Source organism: Berghia stephanieae, chromosome 14 (genome assembly GCF_034508935.2).
Source record: "Berghia stephanieae isolate SIO BIC M18660-M18661 chromosome 14, UCSD_Bste_1.3, whole genome shotgun sequence".
NCBI classification, from domain to species: Eukaryota; Metazoa; Mollusca; class Gastropoda; order Nudibranchia; family Aeolidiidae; genus Berghia; species Berghia stephanieae.
The window spans coordinates 16,752,548-16,773,197 of NC_088373.1; the positions used below are offsets into that span (position 1 = coordinate 16,752,548).

At 34.8% G+C, this 20,650-nt stretch overlaps 1 protein-coding gene across 5 annotated transcripts in view; it reads left to right on the plus strand.

Annotated features, from left to right (window-relative positions):
• The window catches only part of LOC144959858 (SCO-spondin-like), a 148,236-nt gene that overhangs the window by 106,330 nt on the left and 21,256 nt on the right, over positions 1-20,650 (plus strand). For 2 of the 5 annotated variants that reach the window (XM_078892659.1, XM_078892661.1), the window contains exons 18-26: positions 133-312; positions 1,000-1,179; positions 2,374-2,553; positions 7,043-7,222; positions 8,274-8,453; positions 16,443-16,622; positions 18,373-18,552; positions 18,717-18,875; positions 19,385-19,555. In XM_078892659.1, the coding sequence (XP_078748785.1) occupies positions 133-312; positions 1,000-1,179; positions 2,374-2,553; positions 7,043-7,222; positions 8,274-8,453; positions 16,443-16,622; positions 18,373-18,552; positions 18,717-18,875; positions 19,385-19,555 (1,590 nt within the window). Of the gene's footprint in view, positions 1-132; positions 313-999; positions 1,180-2,373; positions 2,554-7,042; positions 7,223-8,273; positions 8,454-16,442; positions 16,623-18,372; positions 18,553-18,716; positions 18,876-19,384; positions 19,559-20,650 lie in introns of all 5 variants that reach the window. The other 3 variants (XM_078892660.1, XM_078892663.1, XM_078892662.1) reach the window with 3 other exon arrangements.

The following is a 20,650-nucleotide window of genomic DNA, read 5'->3' on the forward strand; positions in this document are numbered from 1 at the left end:
TTTTCCCCTTTATCAACAAAACATGATGAATGAAACACTAAGGACGAATGAAAGATGTGAGAATTGCATAGTTAAGGTGAATAAACATAACAATAGTTTTTGTACTAACATAATCCTTTCCAATCTCCACAGCCAATGGGAACTGGGGTAGCTGGGAGCAATGGTCATCTTGCTCTGTATCTTGTGGAGACGGCACCCAGTACCGGTCAAGAGCTTGTAACAACCCACCAGCTGGACCTTGTGGAACGACGTGTCCTGGGCCTGTGAGTGACTCTAGAACCTGCTCTCAAGGACCATGTCAACCACGATGCCGTGAGTTAGAATTATATCATTATAATGGAGATTTATATAGCGCAATATCCACTGAATGTGCTCAAAGCGCTTTACAAGGGGCCCCTGGTCAACAGCAACATTTAACATGTAGGACGGGACACGACGCCTGTTATGCGATATTACAATTTTTCGGACAAAGACAACACTGTTAACGGCCAGGTACTCATTTTACACTTGAGTACGGTGAGGGAATGTGAGTAAAGAGTCTTTTCCAAGGACTCAACTATGCGCCGAGCGCGAGGCTCGAACCCAGGACCTTCCGATCCGAAAGCGAGTGTCATACCACTAGACCACATAGCCGCAAGTGGGAATTAATTTTAAAATATTTTGTAGATAGAGTGCTGTTGTGATTTATGAATATTCAAAGCTTTGATTGAGACCAAAGAAATCCTTTTCTTCAAGTATTTGTCTTATTTTATCCCCCACCCATAATTCTTTTGGTCCACAATTATAATGTCTGGTTAAACCAGTAAAGTTGAAAGTAATGGTAATGTATTTAGGCTGCATGTTTCTCCCTATCATCAGAAATATGTTTTAAGAATTGTATTATGCTTTTAAAATATCGTTATCAAAGAGAGAGAGAGGGAGAGAGAGAGAGAGAGAGAGGGAGAGAGAGAGAGAGTGAGAGAGTTCTGACCTATATTCCAACCAACTGTTCCTCTTTAGGAAATGGAAACTGGGCTCCATGGTCTTCCTGGACAACCTGCTCTGACTCCTGTGGTAATGGCGTGGTGTCCCGGGTTAGATCCTGCACCAATCCACCACCCAACTTCTGTGGCTCCAAATGTCCTGGTGACGCCACGGAGAGACAAGCCTGTGATCAACGTCCCTTCTTACAAATTGCGAGTAAGTCTGACATCCTCCCTATTCTTCTCATCCTTTTTCACTCTAGGGGACAAGTGTTAGAATCTTTGACTTTCCTGTAGATGGAAAAAAATTGACGCCACTCATCTCTTTGTTATTGTTTTTAGACAACCATCTCTTACGAGATTGTATCAGACTGTAAACACTTTGGTTACTCATAGTTTTGTGTGTTGGTATGTTATATGTGGCAGATGAATCTTGTGAGTTTCTTAGCTAAACACATAGCATCAATACAGACATGCACTCGTATCATACAGTTTTCATTTGACCAGAAAACTTCTTCAAATATGAATATATATATATATATATATATATATATATATATATATTATATATATATATATATATATATATATATATATATATATATATATACATATATATAGATCCCCTTTCAAGTGGCTTCCTTTTGAGCTGTATGAGAGTGATGTACAAAAAGAAATGATAGCTTCAAAAAGGCTAAACGCAGACCATTTTGGGCCCAAAATCATTCTTCAGTCAATAACAAAAACAGTTTCAATTAAACCATTAAAACCAGAGGACAATGGTAAGGTTCTTAGCATATCTAGTCGGAGGAAAACTGATTTTCACCATTTTATTTCTTGACTAGACGTGCCGTGAACCTTTCCAACATCTTTCTGGATTTTAATTTTAAAAAGTAGTCCTCCAGAGCCATTAGGTCCATGGTGCCTGTGTTTATCCCGTACCGATGGGTGGGGAATTTTGAACACTAGATTTAACCTGAGATGATGGACATGGCAGAACTGCATCAAATATGTGCAGGTGGAAACTAGGGAACAGTGATGCCTGCCAGAAATGTCAGGCAGCCCCAGAGACCAGCGATCACATCGTCCTCCACTGTCCAGTCACTAAACTTGAAGGTGGCTATAAAACAGTCCTTAGGGCGGAGGAAGACTTTCGAAGTTGGGTTGTCAAAATGAATTTGGAGGTGTGGCCATACGCTACTACTACTACTACTACTACTACTACTACTACTACTACTACTACTACTACTACTACTACTACTACTACTACTACTACTACTCCTACTACTACTACTACTACTACTACTACTACTACTACTACTACTATGACTACTACTACTAGTACTACTAGTACTACTACTACTACTACTACTACCTTAGATGATTTCTATATGACTTGCTTTCTTCCCAGACAATGGCAACTGGGGTAGTTGGGACCAATGGTCCTCTTGCTCTGCATCCTGTGGAGGAGGTACCCAGTACAGGTCAAGAGATTGTAACAACCCACCAGCTGGACCTTGTGGTAGCACCTGTCCTGGACCCAGGACTGACTCCCAAAATTGCCAGTCTGGGCCTTGTCCCGAGAGATGCCGTGAGTTGAATTGTGAAAGATATATATTATAATTTCATTATTCTAACCCGCTTAAAAAAAGGCAGAAAAGTCTTTTAACTTAAGTTATCAAAAGAAATATTAAATAACTGCTCGATTTGATGTGTTCTATTTGCCATGTTATCAAACTAACAGGGTCATTCAAAAAATAATTCCATCCATTTCTTTCCAGTGAAAGTTCGCCATAATATAATATGAATATAGCCATTATTTTGTCATGTTAATGTTCTAAGCTGTTATTTAACTCAGCGGTGTGTTGTTGTTTTATCTGTCAATTTCGTGCACATTTCATTTTGTTTGAAAAGTATTGCTTTATGGCTTTAATTGTCAACATTGCTTGCTCCAGTGGATAATCGTATTGTTTACTTTTTCTACAAAGGATAATATGAAAAGGATTAGAAAATATGCAGCAAGTAAACTGGCAAGGTTTATACATAGATGGTTTACCTTTTTAAAGAAAAAAAATGTGGTATGTTACGTGCATTCAATTTAGGGAATGTTCAAGTGTTGCTTCGGTTTGGATTGGGTGGGGGGGAGTTCTTTTTGTGCTGTAACATCATAGAAAAGGTGATGACCCTCTAACATCATAGAAAAGGTGATGACCCTCTAACATCATAGAAAAGGTGCTGACCCTCTAACATCATAGAAAAGGTGACGACCCTCTAACATCATAGAAAAGGTGATGACCCTCTAACATCATAGAAATGGTGATGACCCTCTAACATCATAGAAAAGGTGATGACCCTCTAACATCATAGAAAAGGTGGTGACCCTCTAACATCATAGAAAAGGTGATGACCCTATAACATCATAGAAAAGGTGACGACCCTCTAACATCATAGAAATGGTGATGACCCTCTAACATCATAGAAAAGGTGATGACCCTCTAACATCATAGAAAAGGTGATGACCCTCTAACATCATAGAAAAGGTGATGACCCTCTAACATCATAGAAAAGGTGATGACCCTCTAACATCATAGAAAAGGTGATGACCCTCTAACATCATAGAAAAGGTGACGACCCTATAATGTAAGGGAGTATTGCCTTCCAGAATTACTTATCCCTGCTGAAAGTTCTTTAATCCTCACCCTGCCATCAATTCATTAAAATGACACCTTATCTTGTCATAAACTCTCAAAGCTGGATCTTCCTTGAAGACTTCCACCCGTGCGGCTATGTGGTCTAGTTGGTATGACACTTGCTTTCAGATCGGAAGGTCCTGGGTTCGAGCCTCGCTCGGCGCATAGTTTAGTCGTTGGAAAAGGCTCTTTACTCACATTCTCTCTCACCGTACTCAGGTGTAAAATGAATACCTGGCTGTTAACAGCATTGTTTCTGTCCGAAAAAATTGTAATATCACCTAACGGGCATCATGTCTCATCTTACATGTTAAGTGTTGCTGTTGGCCAGGGACCCCTTGTAAAGTGCTTTGAGCCTGTTTAGTGGATATTCCGCTATAAAAAAGATCAATTAAAAAAAAAATTCCAATGATGTCCCAGGTTTGAGAATGTTTGATAGGTTTAGAGTTATTTAAATTGATCGATATTTGAAGGACATGTTTTCTAGCCAAAATGATTAGTACCCAGAATATGGCAGTATGGCAGTAAAAAGGAAATACTGCAATTTAAAAAAAAATAAATTTTTTTTGAGCTTTTATATAGCGCAATATCCACTTAACGTGCTCAAAGCGCTTTACAAGGGGTCCCTGGTCAACAGCAACATTTAACATGTAGGACGAGACATGACGCCTGTTAGGCGATATTACAATTTTTCGGACAAAGACAACGCTGTTAACGGCCAGGTACTCATTTTACACATGAGTACGGTGAGATAATGTGAGTAAAGAGTCTTTTCCAAGGACTCAACTATGCATCAAGCGAGGCTCGAACCCAGGACCTTCCGATCTGAAAGCGAGTGTCATACCACTAGACCACATAGCCGCAATTGTCTCATCTCAAAGTTTGATGAGATGGAAATAGATAAATAACGCCATGTACCTCACACACACACACACACACACATACACACACTTTACAGTCACACCTGATTTAAGATAAGCTATAGGTGGATGGATCCTTGTTTTGATCTTTATCTGCCATCTTGGTCTGCTGATCTGTTTGTCATCCTTTGGCTTCTTATGAGATTTTGGAGAGTAAAAAGGTAATGACGATTTTACATTCCATTCCATGATTTTGTGTACAATGTCGAATTGCTGTTTGATTTGATTAGCTTTTTTTATTATTATTATCAAGATAGTTTTTCTTCGTGCATGCTAGTTATTTTGTACTCTCGGTGTCTTTATTTTATTTCATCATGCCAATAATAATTATTAAGTCTATCATACAAAGCGCTGTAGATTAAATTAACGGAGGATGTTTTGACTATAATTATTATTAAGTCTATCGTATACAGCGCTGTAGAGTAAAATAACTGAGGATGTTTTGACTATAATTATTATTAAGTCTATCGTATAAAGCGCTGTAGAGTAAAATAACTGAGGATGTTTTGACTATAATTATTATTAAGTCTATTGTATAAAGCGCTGTAGAGTAAAATAACTCAGGATGTTTTGACTATAATTATTATTAAGTCTATCGTATAAAGCGCTGTAGAGTAAAATAACTGAGGATGTTTTGACTATAATTATTATTAAGTCTATCGTATAAAGCGCTGTAGAGTAAAATAACTGAGGATGTTTTGCGCTACATATTTTTATTAAAAAATGTGATGTCCTTCAGAGTCATAGGCGCATGGAGCCAGAGTTTATCCCAGTTTCTATAGCGTGAAATAGACAATAGCAATTGCTTGCTATCCTTTCAATAGGACACTAGTCTATTAGTGTACTTTCCACTAAATCTAATCACTGCTGGGTGGACAAGGAGGTCCGAAAAGAAAACCTTGACTCCACTGGAATCAACCTCAGTCTGTTTGTGCGGGAAGTGAGTGCTCTACCAACTAAGCTATCGAGACGGTCTTAGACCCCTTAAATGTATTCTATCTAATTGAAGTTAAGTATCTTGAAATATATATTTTGAATTTGTCTCTATTATTAGAGTGGGGGATGAGTCTTAATTTACCATGGAGAAAATTTAAAAAAAAATATACAACAGCAAAATTGAAGACCCACTTTCTCAAAATGTTAGTATGGTTAGGATGAATTAAATACTTGAAATGGAATCTATAGCCACGAATATGCAAATTTCGGGTAATTTCTCTTCGTGACAAAAGAGAATAAATACTATTTCTGCAGTTATACAAAACTTTATGAATTTTGACATGGACCTTATTTGTAGATGATGAATAGAATAAGAACACATCATATATGTGGGGAACAGCCTTCATCTCATTTGCCAATGAACAAGCTTGCTATAATTAGCATCACTGTCCGTCTACCGCAAATAGTCGAGGTGCAGCAAAACAAATTGTGGAGAGTGACAATATTTTAGCTTAATTAATGCACTTTGTGTTTCTCATTTTTTTAAATTTTTAAGTTCTCTCTTTGGGGTCTGATTCATACTGAATTTTACCAATTTGAGATGATGGGTTAGATTTCATATTTGTGATCATTTTGACATCATTGAGGCATCGGGTTCATATCATTTTGACATCATTGAGGCATCGGGTTCATATCATTTTGACATCATTGAGGCATCGGGTTCATATCATTTTGACATCATTGAGGCATCGGGTTCATATCATTTTGACATCATTGAGGCATCGGGTTCATATCATTTTGACATCATTGAGGCATCGGGTTCATATCATTTTGACATCATTGAGGCATCGGGTTCATATCATTTTGACATCATTGAGGCATCGGGTTCATATCATTTTGACATCATTGAGGCATCGGGTTCATTCGACGACAAACCAGATTTAATGGAGTGTGTCAAAATTACAAATGCCTTTTCCCCTACTGCGATTACAATAAATAAAAAGAAACAAAACCAAAAAAAAAGCAAAGCTCTTTACAAAAGGATCCCTGGCCAACAACAACATGTAACATGTAGGACAAGGCATGATGCCTGTTAGGTTTTATTACAATTTCACTGGTGTTAATGACAAGGTACTCATTTTACACCGGAGTACGTGAGAGAATATAAGTAAAAGAGCCTTTTCCAAGGATTCAACCATGCATTGCTCAGAGCGGGGCTCAAACTCAGGACCTTCCAATCCAATGACAAGTGTCATACCACAAAACTGTACTCAGGTGTGAAATGAGTACCTGACTGTTAACAGCATTGTCTCTGTCCGAAAAAAAGTGTAATATCGCATAACAAGCATCATGTCCCATCCTGCATGTTAATTGTTGCTGTTGGCCAGGGACCCCTTGTAAAGCGCTTTGAGCATGTTTAGTGGATATTGCGCTATTTAAAAGCTCAAATTTGATACAAGTAACACCACCCCACAATCTCCGACATTACTGCCGCAATCTCTTGCATCTACTAACACAATTTCACAACCTATAGGACATGGAAACTGGGGTAGCTGGACCAGGTGGGGTCAGTGCTCAGACACTTGTGGCACTGGCGTGGTCACTCGAACAAGGTCATGCTCTAGCCCGCCACCAAATTTCTGTGGTCGCACTTGTCCAGGAGATGACCTGGAAAGACAGCGTTGTGATCAAAGATTATTCAGAGGTCTTAATGGTAAGTAGTTTTAATGCATTGTGAGTAATATCATCGCATTTTATTCAATTACATATATATATATTTGTTTTTCTTTTTTCTTTTTTTTTTCAATTTTTTTGTCACTGATCTTAACTTATTTACATGAATTTATAATGCTCAGTATACAAATCAATTTACACATTTTTATTACTTTCACATTATATATATGATACCACCTAGTTATTTGTTTACTTATTATCATGTCTCTTCAACACATCTGTACAAAAAAATTTCCTTTGTGTGAATGAAGTATTATTATTATTATTATTATTATTATTATTATTATTATTATTATTATTATTATTATTATTATTATATTATTAATTATTATTATTATTATTATTATTATTATTATTATTATTATTATTATTATTATTATTATTATTATTATTATTATTATTATTATTATCATTATTATTATTTCAATTTGGTAATTTTATCAATGCATTTGTCAAAAAACATGACTGGATGGATATGCTACATATTGATATTATTGTAGAAATAGTTAAGTGATAAGGCGTTTGGTCTGTGTGACAAACTCAGCCTAAACTGAATGTTATCAGTAATGAGTCGATAACAAAAACACAATACACACACATTGTTTCTCCGCTGGCTAATGTGTGAGTAATGATTTCCACTGGCCACTGTCAAGGATGAATATTGGAAAAGCTTGATTTTTTTAAAAAATGGGTGCCTAGACAGTCTGTTTGTTTGTATTCAATTACTAACGAAAGAGTGAAAATGGAGAGGCTTCGTATGGGAACAAAATAGACAAGAAATGGATGTTTCGGGTACAAACCGTTCGTCAGCAAAACAATACACAAATAAACGTGGAAAACAAATAAAATAAAATGCAAAATAACCCTGTATCGTCTGTACTCAATGGTGGTTGCAGTATGAATGAAACGTCCCTACCGTTTTCTACTTTTGTATTCAATTAAGATTTTATTCCACATAATTAGGTATATAAATAGAATTAGACCAAAAGGTGGATATTTATTTATAATTTTTATTTATTACTTTTTTTCAGTTAATGGCAACTGGGGGTCTTGGGGCAGATGGTCCGCATGCTCCGCCACCTGTGAGGAGGGAACCACGACGAGATATCGTCAGTGTAACAATCCTGCAGCAGGAGCATGTGGTCTTTCCTGTCCTGGGCCCAGGAGGGAACAGAAGAGATGTTCTAGTGGGCCCTGTGCCCTTAGATGCCGTAAGTCAGTCTTGGCAAGTCATACTTACTAGTGTAATAAAGATTAATTAGTTGTCTTCGGGTTAAAAGGTTACACATTCAAATACTAACATACTTTTAACAGTTCCATTACAAACGTTCCTTTCTTAATTAGTCAGACTTTAAAAAAAAATTATGTCACCTCCCTCTATTTGATCTCAATTCTTTTAAAAAAATGAATGGAGTAAAATATAGTTTTATATTTCTTTTAAGCCTTTTGATGGATAATGATATAGATTATATTATCATTGTTTCAAGATATTAAATCAAAATAAATTTGTCAAAATTGTACTGAAAATATTGGTTGCGTTACACAAGTATGTAACTTACTAATCCACCAATAATCTGATGATAAAATATGCAGGAGTGTGAGTCACTTTTTAAAAGACAAAATGCAACATTTTATATCTTACATTTTGAAAGGGCTCATTCCATAACAAGTTAGGACAAATTATGGACGCAACCAAATACTTTTTAAAAAATAATTCACCTTTATCATAGTACAATATCCAATAATAAATGTGCTGAAAGCACTCTGAGAAAGGACCTCAAGATACACTTGATAATGTAGGACGAGACATGACACATCTGAGGTACTATTACAGTTTTCTTTTTTGACAAAGACTTCGCTGTTACTGGCCAGGTACTCATTTTACACCTCAGTATGGTGAGAGAATGTGAGTATAGAGTGTTCTCATCTTTGCAATACCTAGAGTGGAACTCAAAATGGGGATCTAAAAAAAATAAATGGAACTTTTATTTAGCACAATATCCACTAAACGTGCTCAACGTGCTTTACAAGGGATCCCTGGCTAACTGCAACATTTAACATGTGGGACGGGAATGACGCCTGTTAGGCGATATTATAATTTTCTCCAACAGAGACAATGCTGTTAACGTCCAGGTACTCATTTTACACCTGAGTACGGTGAGAGAATGTGAGTAAAGTGCCTTTTCCAAGGACTCAACTATGCGCTGAGCGAGGCTCGAATACAGGACCTTCCGATCCAGAAGCTAGTGTCATAGGCGGTGAAAGTGAGTGTCTTACCATGAGACCACAAAGTCGCATAACTTATAACTAGATACTTGCTCTACCAGTTGGCCCTTAAGTTCAAGTGATGGCAATGCATTTGTTTTTTGTTTTTTTTGTTGTTTTTTTCTTAAATTCAATTCTTCTGTCTTAGTTATCGAATGACTGGAGGAAATAATTATTGCACCAATTAACAAAATGTTCAATTTCATATCGCTTTGGCACTTCATAGTTATCAATAATCAAACCTTGGAAGGCATCGTTCTATATGGATCATAATTAATACAGCCATTGGTGTATATAGTAAAACACCATAGTCATGTAGCATGGCCTTTGGGAGCCTTGGTTTTTGTGATGATTGAAGTAGATATAACATCTGACAGATGGACTAACTCATTTCCGTCTGTTAAAATTCTAAAATCTATGACACAAAGTTGTTCAAATTCGTAGACATAATTTATTGCATTCATAGACGCAGATGAAGTGTATTAAATACCAAAGAGATATCAAAAAATAGAATGTGACAATAACGTTTAGCAGTATCTAGTTGTTTGTAAATATTTTTTGTTGAAATTGAATAGCATCTTCAATTCGGCTGATAAACAAACTGATGAGTGCTTACTTTTGATCTAAAATCATTAAAAAAATAAAAACAAATTCAAAGCCCTAGTCACTCAACTGATTTCATGTCACTAGATGTAAAAGCAATAACTAGTCTAAAACGTTTTCCAGATTTTGGGTAGACATATACATAAGTACAACATTTCAAACACTGTTCTTAGCACTCTTTCAATATTTAGCCTTTTACTCACACCAATCTGGTCAGCACCTTTTTCCGCTTTCATTTATTTTGAGAACACCAGTTATTTGTCTCATATTCAATAAATTCAAACTTGCGTTCATTACAAATGGTCATATTCAGCGTTAGTTTACATTTTTCAATTTCTATAATATTTGCTGTATCTACAATCAAATCAATGATAAAATTCATTTCTTTAAATAAAACCAATAGTCAGGCAAATCTCATTGTTTCTTAGAAAGAAAAAAAGCCAGTTATTGCAAAATATCTTAACATAAAGAAGGATTTTACAAATTTTAAATGACTATGCCACATCATTTCGTGTGGATGGATATATTCAACTTCAGCTTATTTTCTCCCTTCTTTATATTAATCATCTTTATTTGTTAAGTAGACTATAGATTATATATCATATTTAATAGTAAATCATTTTATTAATTTGTATTGTTGCTATTTTTATTAATTACAATTTTGGTTTTTGGTTACGTAAAATTCGTTTCGTATTAGAGAGATTGTGTATGATAGGATATGGTTTGTATAAAATACTTCATAGAATGCCAAAGCTAGATGTATATATTTTCATCTTTTATATTATATTATATTTCATTTCAATGAATAAACTTTTGTTTTTAAAAAAAACTAAAGTAGTCACTCATTGTGTTCACTTTTTATTTCTTTTCGTGTATTTTCTTCTCTCTAAGTATTATTCTATTGTTTTCAAATTGTTTCAAATTTTACTTACCCTACTTGATTTGATATTTCTGGGATATTACTAACTACATCATGTTCATCATTGTCATCACCACCACCAACATCATCATCATCATCATTGTCATCACCACCAACATCATCATCATCATTGTCGTCACCACCACCATCACCACCAACATCATCATCATCATTGTCATCACCACCACCATCACCACCACCATCACCACCACCACCATCATCATCATCCTGAACGCCAACAACCAACAACAAGTAAGTTGTAATGTATTAAAGAAGGAAAATGATTTGACACATTCACCATAACCGGATCACTATTTATATATATTATATATATATATATATATATATAATATATATATAATATATATATAGAGAGAGAGAGAGAGAGAGAGAGAGAGAGAGAGAGAGATAGATAGATAGATAGATAGATACTGTTCTAATGACCATAAACACCACTTTATCTGCCCCAAAATAAATTCTTTCATAGCATTCATTGCCTACTTTTCTTTTTCAATATTATATATATATATTTGAAAATTAAAAAAAAACAACAACAGAGGGATTGATAGGATGTTAGCAAGATTTGAATCATGTCAACTTCATGTATTGGATGGTTTTAATATAGTGTCAAAATACGATTGTGTCTTGAAAACATTATTATGATATACATATTTTTAGGTTCTTGAAATTTATATGTGGTAGTTCAGGTGATGGGTTTTGTAGCAAACGATTTGTTTTGTTGTGGTGAAGGGTTCAAGTATATGTCACAATTTGACTCTAAGGACTAACCCACACAGGAGACTGCCTCCGATGACCCGTCACTGCCGTCCTCTGCCGTCTTCTGGATAAAGACGTCGGGCTCGGACAAAATACTAAGAATAAAGAGAAGAGCTGCTTCTCTTTATTTTTAATAATTTGTCCATGCCCGGCGTCTTTATCCGGAAGATGGCAGTGCCGGGTCGTCTGAGTGAGTCTCCGGTGTGGGTTTACCCTAAGAAGAAGATTCCCCGTTAAATTCTGTAATCAACGGATAATGACATAATAGAATTCTACCTATATTTTGATTTATAATTCATTAAAATCCATCCACTTTTGACGAAGTTACGTCTTCATAGGCAGTTGTTATTACTTGTGTTGTCATTAACTCGTCACAACTTTTCAATGGTAAAATTGGCCGTTTCGAACCCCGAAAAATATTCATTTAAAAACTCATAACTCTTGAACCAATTGAGATATCTCAAAAGTTTAAAAAGCATTGGAATAAGCACAGCAAGCTGCTTCTGTTAATACCAATTTAAAGAAGTTCTTTATAATTTGAAATTTTCACTAAACTGCCTATTCAGCCACCCACCCACTGGTAAAAAGGCACTTGGTGATGGCTTCATTGCACAGTAACCCATTGTATTGGATAGGCAAAACATTTGGTGGTTTCCCTCGTAATCAGATAGCTCTTAATTGACTACATGTGTCAGTCTATATTGTGCTACATGCACGTTGTCCACCAGCAGAAATAAATATTGTAAATTTCTTGCCTCGAATCATGAAAGTCATGGATGAATGCTCCATGAATCATATATGTATGAATTTATTCCAATATAACGTGCAGTGTTTCTAATGAAAAAATAAAGATAAGTATCGAATTGTAAGCTTCAATTTATGAGACGAAGACAAATGCTGTGGACGTTTCATGTATCGCCTTTATCAACAAAACACGATTAATGAAACACTCAGGACGAATTAACATCTCATTCGTCCTTAGTGTTTCATTCATCGAACCCAAGAAGCGTGGTTATCTAAGTGTCCTTGTTCTTTCTCATCAAAAACTTTTTCACCAACAACTGTATATTTAATGGATATTGAAATATTTGACTTTAAGTATTTTTATTGTAGTCAATTTATGACCCAATGCCTTAAAACAGTATTATATTGGTAAGACTAAGATGCCGAGAATCAAATTTATATAGTAGCCAGAAATACCAGTCTCGAGTTGAGTTTATATGTTTTATTTAGGAGAATGATTACAATATTTTAGAACAACAAAAACATCCTTTCATAGTGTTGATCAAGTTGGCTCTAATTTGACTTTTTTATCATCCAGATCATCCTGGCATAATATTGTTTTGAGATGATGGGTCACATATATCATTACACATCAAAATCTATTTTTGATACTCACAGGAGAAAAACATTTCTATGGTTATTTTTAACAAAGAATACCAAGGATGCCTCAGAATATTTTTGCTATAACGTGATGCTGAAATCAGGTTTTCCCCCCAAAACAAAAGGGGTGAAGCGGAAGCAATTTATTGACACATGTAAAACAATAGATGCGAATTAGAAATGCTCATCTTCTATCACGTTCAGGTGTGTTTTATCTTTGCATCACATTTGAAACCAACCCTGAATTCAAGCTCATCAATACACAACGTTTTGGGGGTTTATTTTTTTCCTCTAAACTCTGTTCAAATACGTATGTGTCAATCAAACGCGTTTGTGTGTGTGTCAAACGTGTTTATGTTTTAGTTGCCAATTTATTCAGTTTCTTCAATATCATTGCATACACAAACTTACTTTTATGATTCAATATCCACCTTCAAACTTTCAGACCAATTAGTATAACCATGCGCATACCATTTGATTTTCTTTCTTTTTTATTAATGTATTTATATTTTTTTTTTGTTCCTATTTGTCTCAATAGATGATGTAAAGTATTCCTTTATTTATCTTTTCAATTTCTTTTCCTGAATATATATTAGATTGAATTAAACTGATATCACTTATTCCAATATGATGAATAAGAACTAAAGTAAAACCTCACTATGTTACCGACCTAGCTTGACCAATGTAATGACAAGCACGGAATGTTAAATTTGCAATAGGTATATCGGTTTATTGCACCATTATATTAATAAACTGCCTAGTTTTTTTATAGTGTATTCGCAGCGGTATAATAAGGTCTTCCTGTATATTGGTGTCTGTTTGTTGGGTTTGTTTTTTGTTTTTTTTTGTTTGTTTGTTTGGTTTTTTTTTTGGTATTTTATTTATTTCTTAAATCTAGCTGTTGTTTTAATTTTCTTTTCTTTTCTCTTTTTTAGTTAATCAAAATTATATTGTTTATCCATGGGATCAGACAGTCCATAACCTTTTTTCTCTTTTTAATAAATTCTCTTGCTATGAACTCTCCATAGATTTGAGTTTTGAGATATTCCTATGATTTTATATTTATTCAAACCATTAAGATATATATATATATATATATATATATATATATATATATATATATATATATATATATATATATATATATAATATATATATATATATATATATATATATATATATATATATATATATATATATATATATATTTTATATATATGTATCCACTTTCTCCAGTTCTTATTTCATATCAGAACTTCAATCCAAATCATTCATTAAGTTATGAATTGTTTTCTTCTTTTAACAACTTGGGGTTCAGGTTTTGTAAAGTAATTTTTTGGTGTTGTTTTTCCGTTATTTATTAATTCGTCAAGAGATATCTTTTAATTCTTCACGTTAATTTAGTGCCTATGTATAAATAAATCCTAACAATGTCTGGATGATACTTGTAGGTGATTTCAAACTAAGTACATTGGTGGTATGCTCTTGGAATCTACATCTGATCCCTATTTGTTCTCAGTTCCCCTTTGTCTTACTTTTTCTTGGGTGCTTTAATTGTAATTCTAGAACTTTTTACTATCCCATTTTCTTCCTTTTTACTGGCGCTGATATAACCTAAATGTGTTGCAAGCGCCGTAAAACACTTAAAAACAAAAAACAAATCCTAACAATCAGCTTCTATATTGCGGGAGGTTATAAAAAACAAACTATTACGCAAAGGACGGAATCCGATGAAACAAATCTGTCGAGAGGAAAGGCCTTGGGCACCTTTCAATTTGTTAAAATGAGAAAGAATAAATAATGAACACATTGACTCATTTATATAAATCATTAACTCAACATAGTAGATATTTCAAGAAAGCGTTGGACATTACTAAGTTTTATTTACTCTTAAAACAATGACCCTCACAAATATTGTTTAAACCTCCACCGCCCCCCCCCCCCTCCCATTTTTTTTTTAAATTAAGAAAATGGAGATTTATATAGCTCAGTATCCACCAAACCTGCTCAAAGCGCTTTACAAGGGGTCCCTGGCCAACAGCAACACTTAACATGTCGGACAAGACACGATGCTTATAAGGGGATATTACATTTTTTCCAACAGAGTCAAAGCTGTTAATTGCCAGGTACTCATTTTACACCTGAGTACAATGAGAGAATGTGAATAAAGAGCTTTTTCCAAGGAGTCAACTATGCGCCGATCAGGCAGGACTTGAACCCAAGACCTTCCAATCAAGACCGCATAGCCCTGGAATATGAGTCACAAAAAATTCAATAAAATTGCTATCAATTACAGAGTGATTGAGCAAAAATATATGATTTTCATGCAGACTTGCGACAGGATTCCAACTAAAAGTCAATTTAAAATCTAAGATCAGACTTGTAAGAGAAAAAAATATCTGTGTTTGCCCTAAGTGCATGCATGAACCCTATGCTTTTATCTATGAAATTTCACTTTATTGATGTAGTGTGGTTTAATTTAGTCACATAACCATATTTCGAGGAAGATTAAAATATTTTTATAACTTTAAAAAAAAAGGAAAATATCGATTAGAAAATCAAAATTTTGAGGGTGAAAAAAATTGAATTTGATCAAATTTGCCACTTGAAAAAAATGTGTATATACCAGTTAAATATATGGTGGTGGCATATCTGTTGATGCCTAACATTTTGTAAGATATCAGAATATTATGAAGATTTTCTTTATTTTTGGCCAAATTTCTAAGTAACCAATCCGGAAAACTATATGATCACTATATTCGGAACCATATATTTGGCAGATCAGTTTGAATTCAACTTAATGTTTATAGTGAGTTCCAAGATAAGGAAAGAAAAATATTGTCAAATTTATTCCTTCAATACAAACATACAGAATGTGTAGTTCGGTGACATTGCATGTAAATTTCCAATGTATTGAAACTATCTTTAAGTTTGCATAATGGTAATATCTGAATAGAATTGCTCTCCATGTATCTTTACAAAATCATTTTTCTGGAAAAGGAGTCCGTTTGGAAATACTGACAATTGCATATACAAATTCAATATCCTCACATTCTGATGTAGGTCGAGTGACTTTGTACTTGCGTTTTCTCACTAGATATCTCACCACAGCAATTACTTTCAAGCCAAGTTTCAAAATGATATGTTGATTCTCATGAAGGTTATGCTTTTCTCTCTATTTGATTTGTATTGCATCTGTTCATATTCATTCTTCCAAAATTTATACAAATTTCAACTGTTCATTCGGATCTAGGCGACGGCAACTGGTCACTGTGGTCAAGCTGGACACAGTGCTCAGACTCGTGTGGCAATGGAATGAGAGGTCGGTTCAGAACTTGCAGCAATCCACCACCAAGCTCTTGTGGCAGAACCTGTCCCGGGGACAAAGAAGACTATCAACAATGCGATCGCACTCAATATTTAAATCTCGCTGGTGAGAGGGCATTTTATAACAATTGATTTAGATCCAACTGTTGGTTTATGGATGAAATTAGGAATAAATAGCTGATAATCAGGCCAGTCAACAATCTGTTCGTGTTTAAGTCAAAAAGAGGAAGTAAAGGTGAACAGGCCTTCACTAGTCAGAGTTAAAAATAACAAGTAGTTGTTCAGAGCCATTTGGTCCATGGAGCCGGGGTTTATTCTGGTTTCTATAGCATGAGACAGACAATAGCAATTGCTTGCTATCTTTTGGATAGGATGCTAGTCTATCGCAAAGTACTTTCCACCAAATCTAACAGACTCAGATACCCATTCACTGTTGGGTGGACAGGGGGGCCAGAAAAAAAAATCTTGACTGCACCTGGGATTGATCTCGCTCCCTTTGTGTGTGAAGCAAGTGCTCTACCAACTGAGCTATCGGGGACCCAGTCAGGGTTAACCTTTATGCAATAATGCTTCACGGATTCTTTCGTCAAATCCATTTTAAGGAAGGAAACCAAGGAGGGTAAGAAATAACTATAAACAGAGAGGAGTGGGTACTGGACTCATAGAAATTATATGATTCTTTATTTATTTTTTTTGTATTTATTAAATGAGTTATTTTTATCGTGCCCAATAACACTACGAGCTTGCGAGTATGTGTTATTGCAAAATAAAAATATAAGGAGTATAATAAATATAAAGAGATGAAAGAATACGTTTATTCCACCCCTACATGTAAGATATATTAGAAATTTCATGACGGATTGTATGTAGTACTTCGATTCACCATAATTTGTATCCTCATTCTACCTGAATGACAATTTGACCCAAAAAATGTTGGATTTGTATTCATGCGCACCAAAAGATTATTTTAAATTAGCAATCAGCTGTCTTTTACACCATATTTCACACCAATAAAATGTGCGAAAATATTCTGCAATATTTGAATAAAATTTATATTCAACACGTTCAAAGCATTATTCAACGATTACGTATTTACAAAGTATAGGGTTTCCCAATGGGAGGGGTGGAATAATAATGTTTTCTTACTTATTTACTTAATGATTCATTGATGATATAATTGATAGATAACATTGTGTTTTTCAAATTAAAAATATTTAGAGGATACAATCTTAAATTAAGCATTTAACCATGTTATGTTATCCTATCTAATAATAATGATGATAATAATAATAATAATGTATAATAATAATAATAATAATAATAATAATAATAATAATAATAATAATAATAATAATAATAATAATAATAATAATAATAATAATATATACTTTATTCATCCAAAAAAATGGAAATTCGTTTACAGATGTGGCATGCATAAAAATGTATAAAAACAGTTGAGAATCTATGCCGACAATGTATATATATTATATATGCAAATGTACAGACATATAAAAATATACAACCAAGAACCAATATCAACACCTTATATATTAATTTAATAAATTGAGATAGGCCATACCTTTGGCCTTTAGTCCGAACTTATGAGTGTATATTTAAAAGATAGTATTTAATTTAAACCACAATTGGGCGTTAAAAATTCGAACACCATGTGGCAAAAATGAATTAAGGTGACGTGCTGTCTTTGTTTTTATAGATATAAGGCGACGGCTCCTCATGGAGAACTTAATTTATTTGCGAAGGGGGTGATCGCCATAATAATATAATAATCTAAATTAATCATAACGATAAAAATACTAATGACGATAATTTTCTTTCGAATGTTTTCTTTTGTGCAGGCGATGGAAACTGGGGCCAGTGGATGCAGTGGAGTACTTGCAGCAGGTCATGTGACGGAGGCACCCGTCAGAGAAGGCGTTTGTGTGATTCTCCCAGTGCTGGTGTCTGTGGAAGGCAATGTCCTGGATCAGACTATGAGACAGAGAGTTGTAACCAGAATGCGTGTGCACGAAACTGTGGTATGTTGACGTGGGGCAATCCTAAATCATTGATTTCATCATCATCATCATCATCATCACCATCATCATCAGCATTATTATCATCATAATCATCATCATTATTATCATCATCATCATCATCATCATCATCATCTTCATCAATAAATTGATTCTTTTTCTTCTAGTTGACGGGAATTGGGGCAGCTGGAATCGATGGTCAGACTGTTCAGAGGACTGCACCACTGGTGTGAAGACCAGGAGAAGAATGTGTGACAACCCACCAGCCAATTCCTGTGGCCAACCTTGTCCTGGGAAAGACACAATGTACGAACGATGCAACAACGGTAAGGAGATTCAGTCAAGCAAAATGAATTAACACTGAAATCAAACTTTTAAACTAAGTTTGATTATTTAAAGAATACATAATTGCCTTTTTTTTCCATAAAATTCTCTTGTAGTTCAAATAACATCAAAACTTTCAAGGAACATGCTTGACTAACAAGCAGGTGTTAAGATATTATATAAAGTTTAAAATGACCAGACGAGTCATATTTTATTTTTTATTCTTTAAGAATTTTTTTCCTTGATAATCATACAAAATAGATTTGTTCAAGTCTCTCACCATTCTCAGTTGTAAAATGAATATCAAGCTGTTAACAGTGTTGTGGCTGTCAGGAAAAAGTTGTAATATCACCTCTAAGGCGTCATTTCTTGTCCTACATGTTAAGTGTTGCTGTTTGCAAGAGACTCCTTGTAAAACGCTTTGAGCATGTTTCATGGATATTGCTCTATATAAATGCTCAAACTTATTATGCTTTCCACTATGTATAAATATATGATATATTCCCTCCAGCTGATAGCCAGTGGGCCGCATGGTCCAGATGGAGTAACTGCAGTGTGAATTGTGGCAGCGGTGTGGAGACGAGGGCCAGACAATGTATGGACCCCACTCCTCAGTCCTGTCCCAATGCCCAGTGTAAGGGAGACGGTTTAGAGAGAAGGAGATGTGACAAGGGTCCATGCGGCGGTAAGTCCATTTTTTTTCATCTCAGGATAGATCTGCCGTCTTAAGGAAAAAGACTGTATGTGGCCTCTTATTCCAAGTAAACATACAGTCTTTTTCCTTAAGACGGCAGAGATTTACACTTCGTCAATCGTTACTGCTTGTTCTGATGATTTTAATTTTTTTTTTTAATTGAGATTACTATATTTTGTTTCAATTAAGATTATTTATTTCTGTATCTGTCTTTCATTGATTTTCATTTTTTTTATTTTCTTCTAATTTAATAAATTATTTTTTTTCTATTGAGATAATTAGTTCTTCAAATGAGTGGACAATTTGTTGCGCTAGGACTTACTGTTTTTGCTGTTGAATTTGTCATTTTGATTTACTAATTTTTTTCCCCTATAATGTTTACTACTTTTCCTTACTGAGTTCATTATTCTTTCTGTAAAGTTTACTGAAAATTTTTAGATAAGTGCACTTTTTCTGCTATCTACTTGTATTGAAAAAAAAAATGGGATAGCTGGGTGGCTCAGTGGTACGGTCTTTGCTTCGTACCTGAAAGGTACCGAGTTCGATCACCCGCAGCGCTGTGTGGCTTTGAGCAAGTCATCTCGCCCTAGCTCACTTTGCAGCGCTGCACTGCGCCTGACGCCTGGGTTATTCCAGTCTTCCCTTGGAATAGACTCTAAAGTCAAATTTCTGATCTGAAAGCCTGAATAGTATAAGTGAAGAGCTGCACAAGGCTGTAGCGATGTACTTGTCATTACATAAATTTCCGATCCAAAAGCCTGAACAGTATAAGTGAAGAGCTGCAATTAGGCTTAGCGATGTAATTGTCATTACTTAAATTTCCGATCTGAAAGCGCAGCACCAGCTCAAAGTTGAGTGTAGTGTGTATTGTGTTGATATTGTTGACATCAATGCTGACACGGTAACAATACACATTACAACTATTAGATACTACTATGCACTGTGTAACCTCAACCTCAAACTCATGCAGCGCTCGCGAAGATGTACACCAGGTAAAGCATTGTAATAACACACGCAACTAGTTACAGCTTTCATAATACTAATAAAACATCTCTAGTCTCTTACACCAGACTAATAAAATGG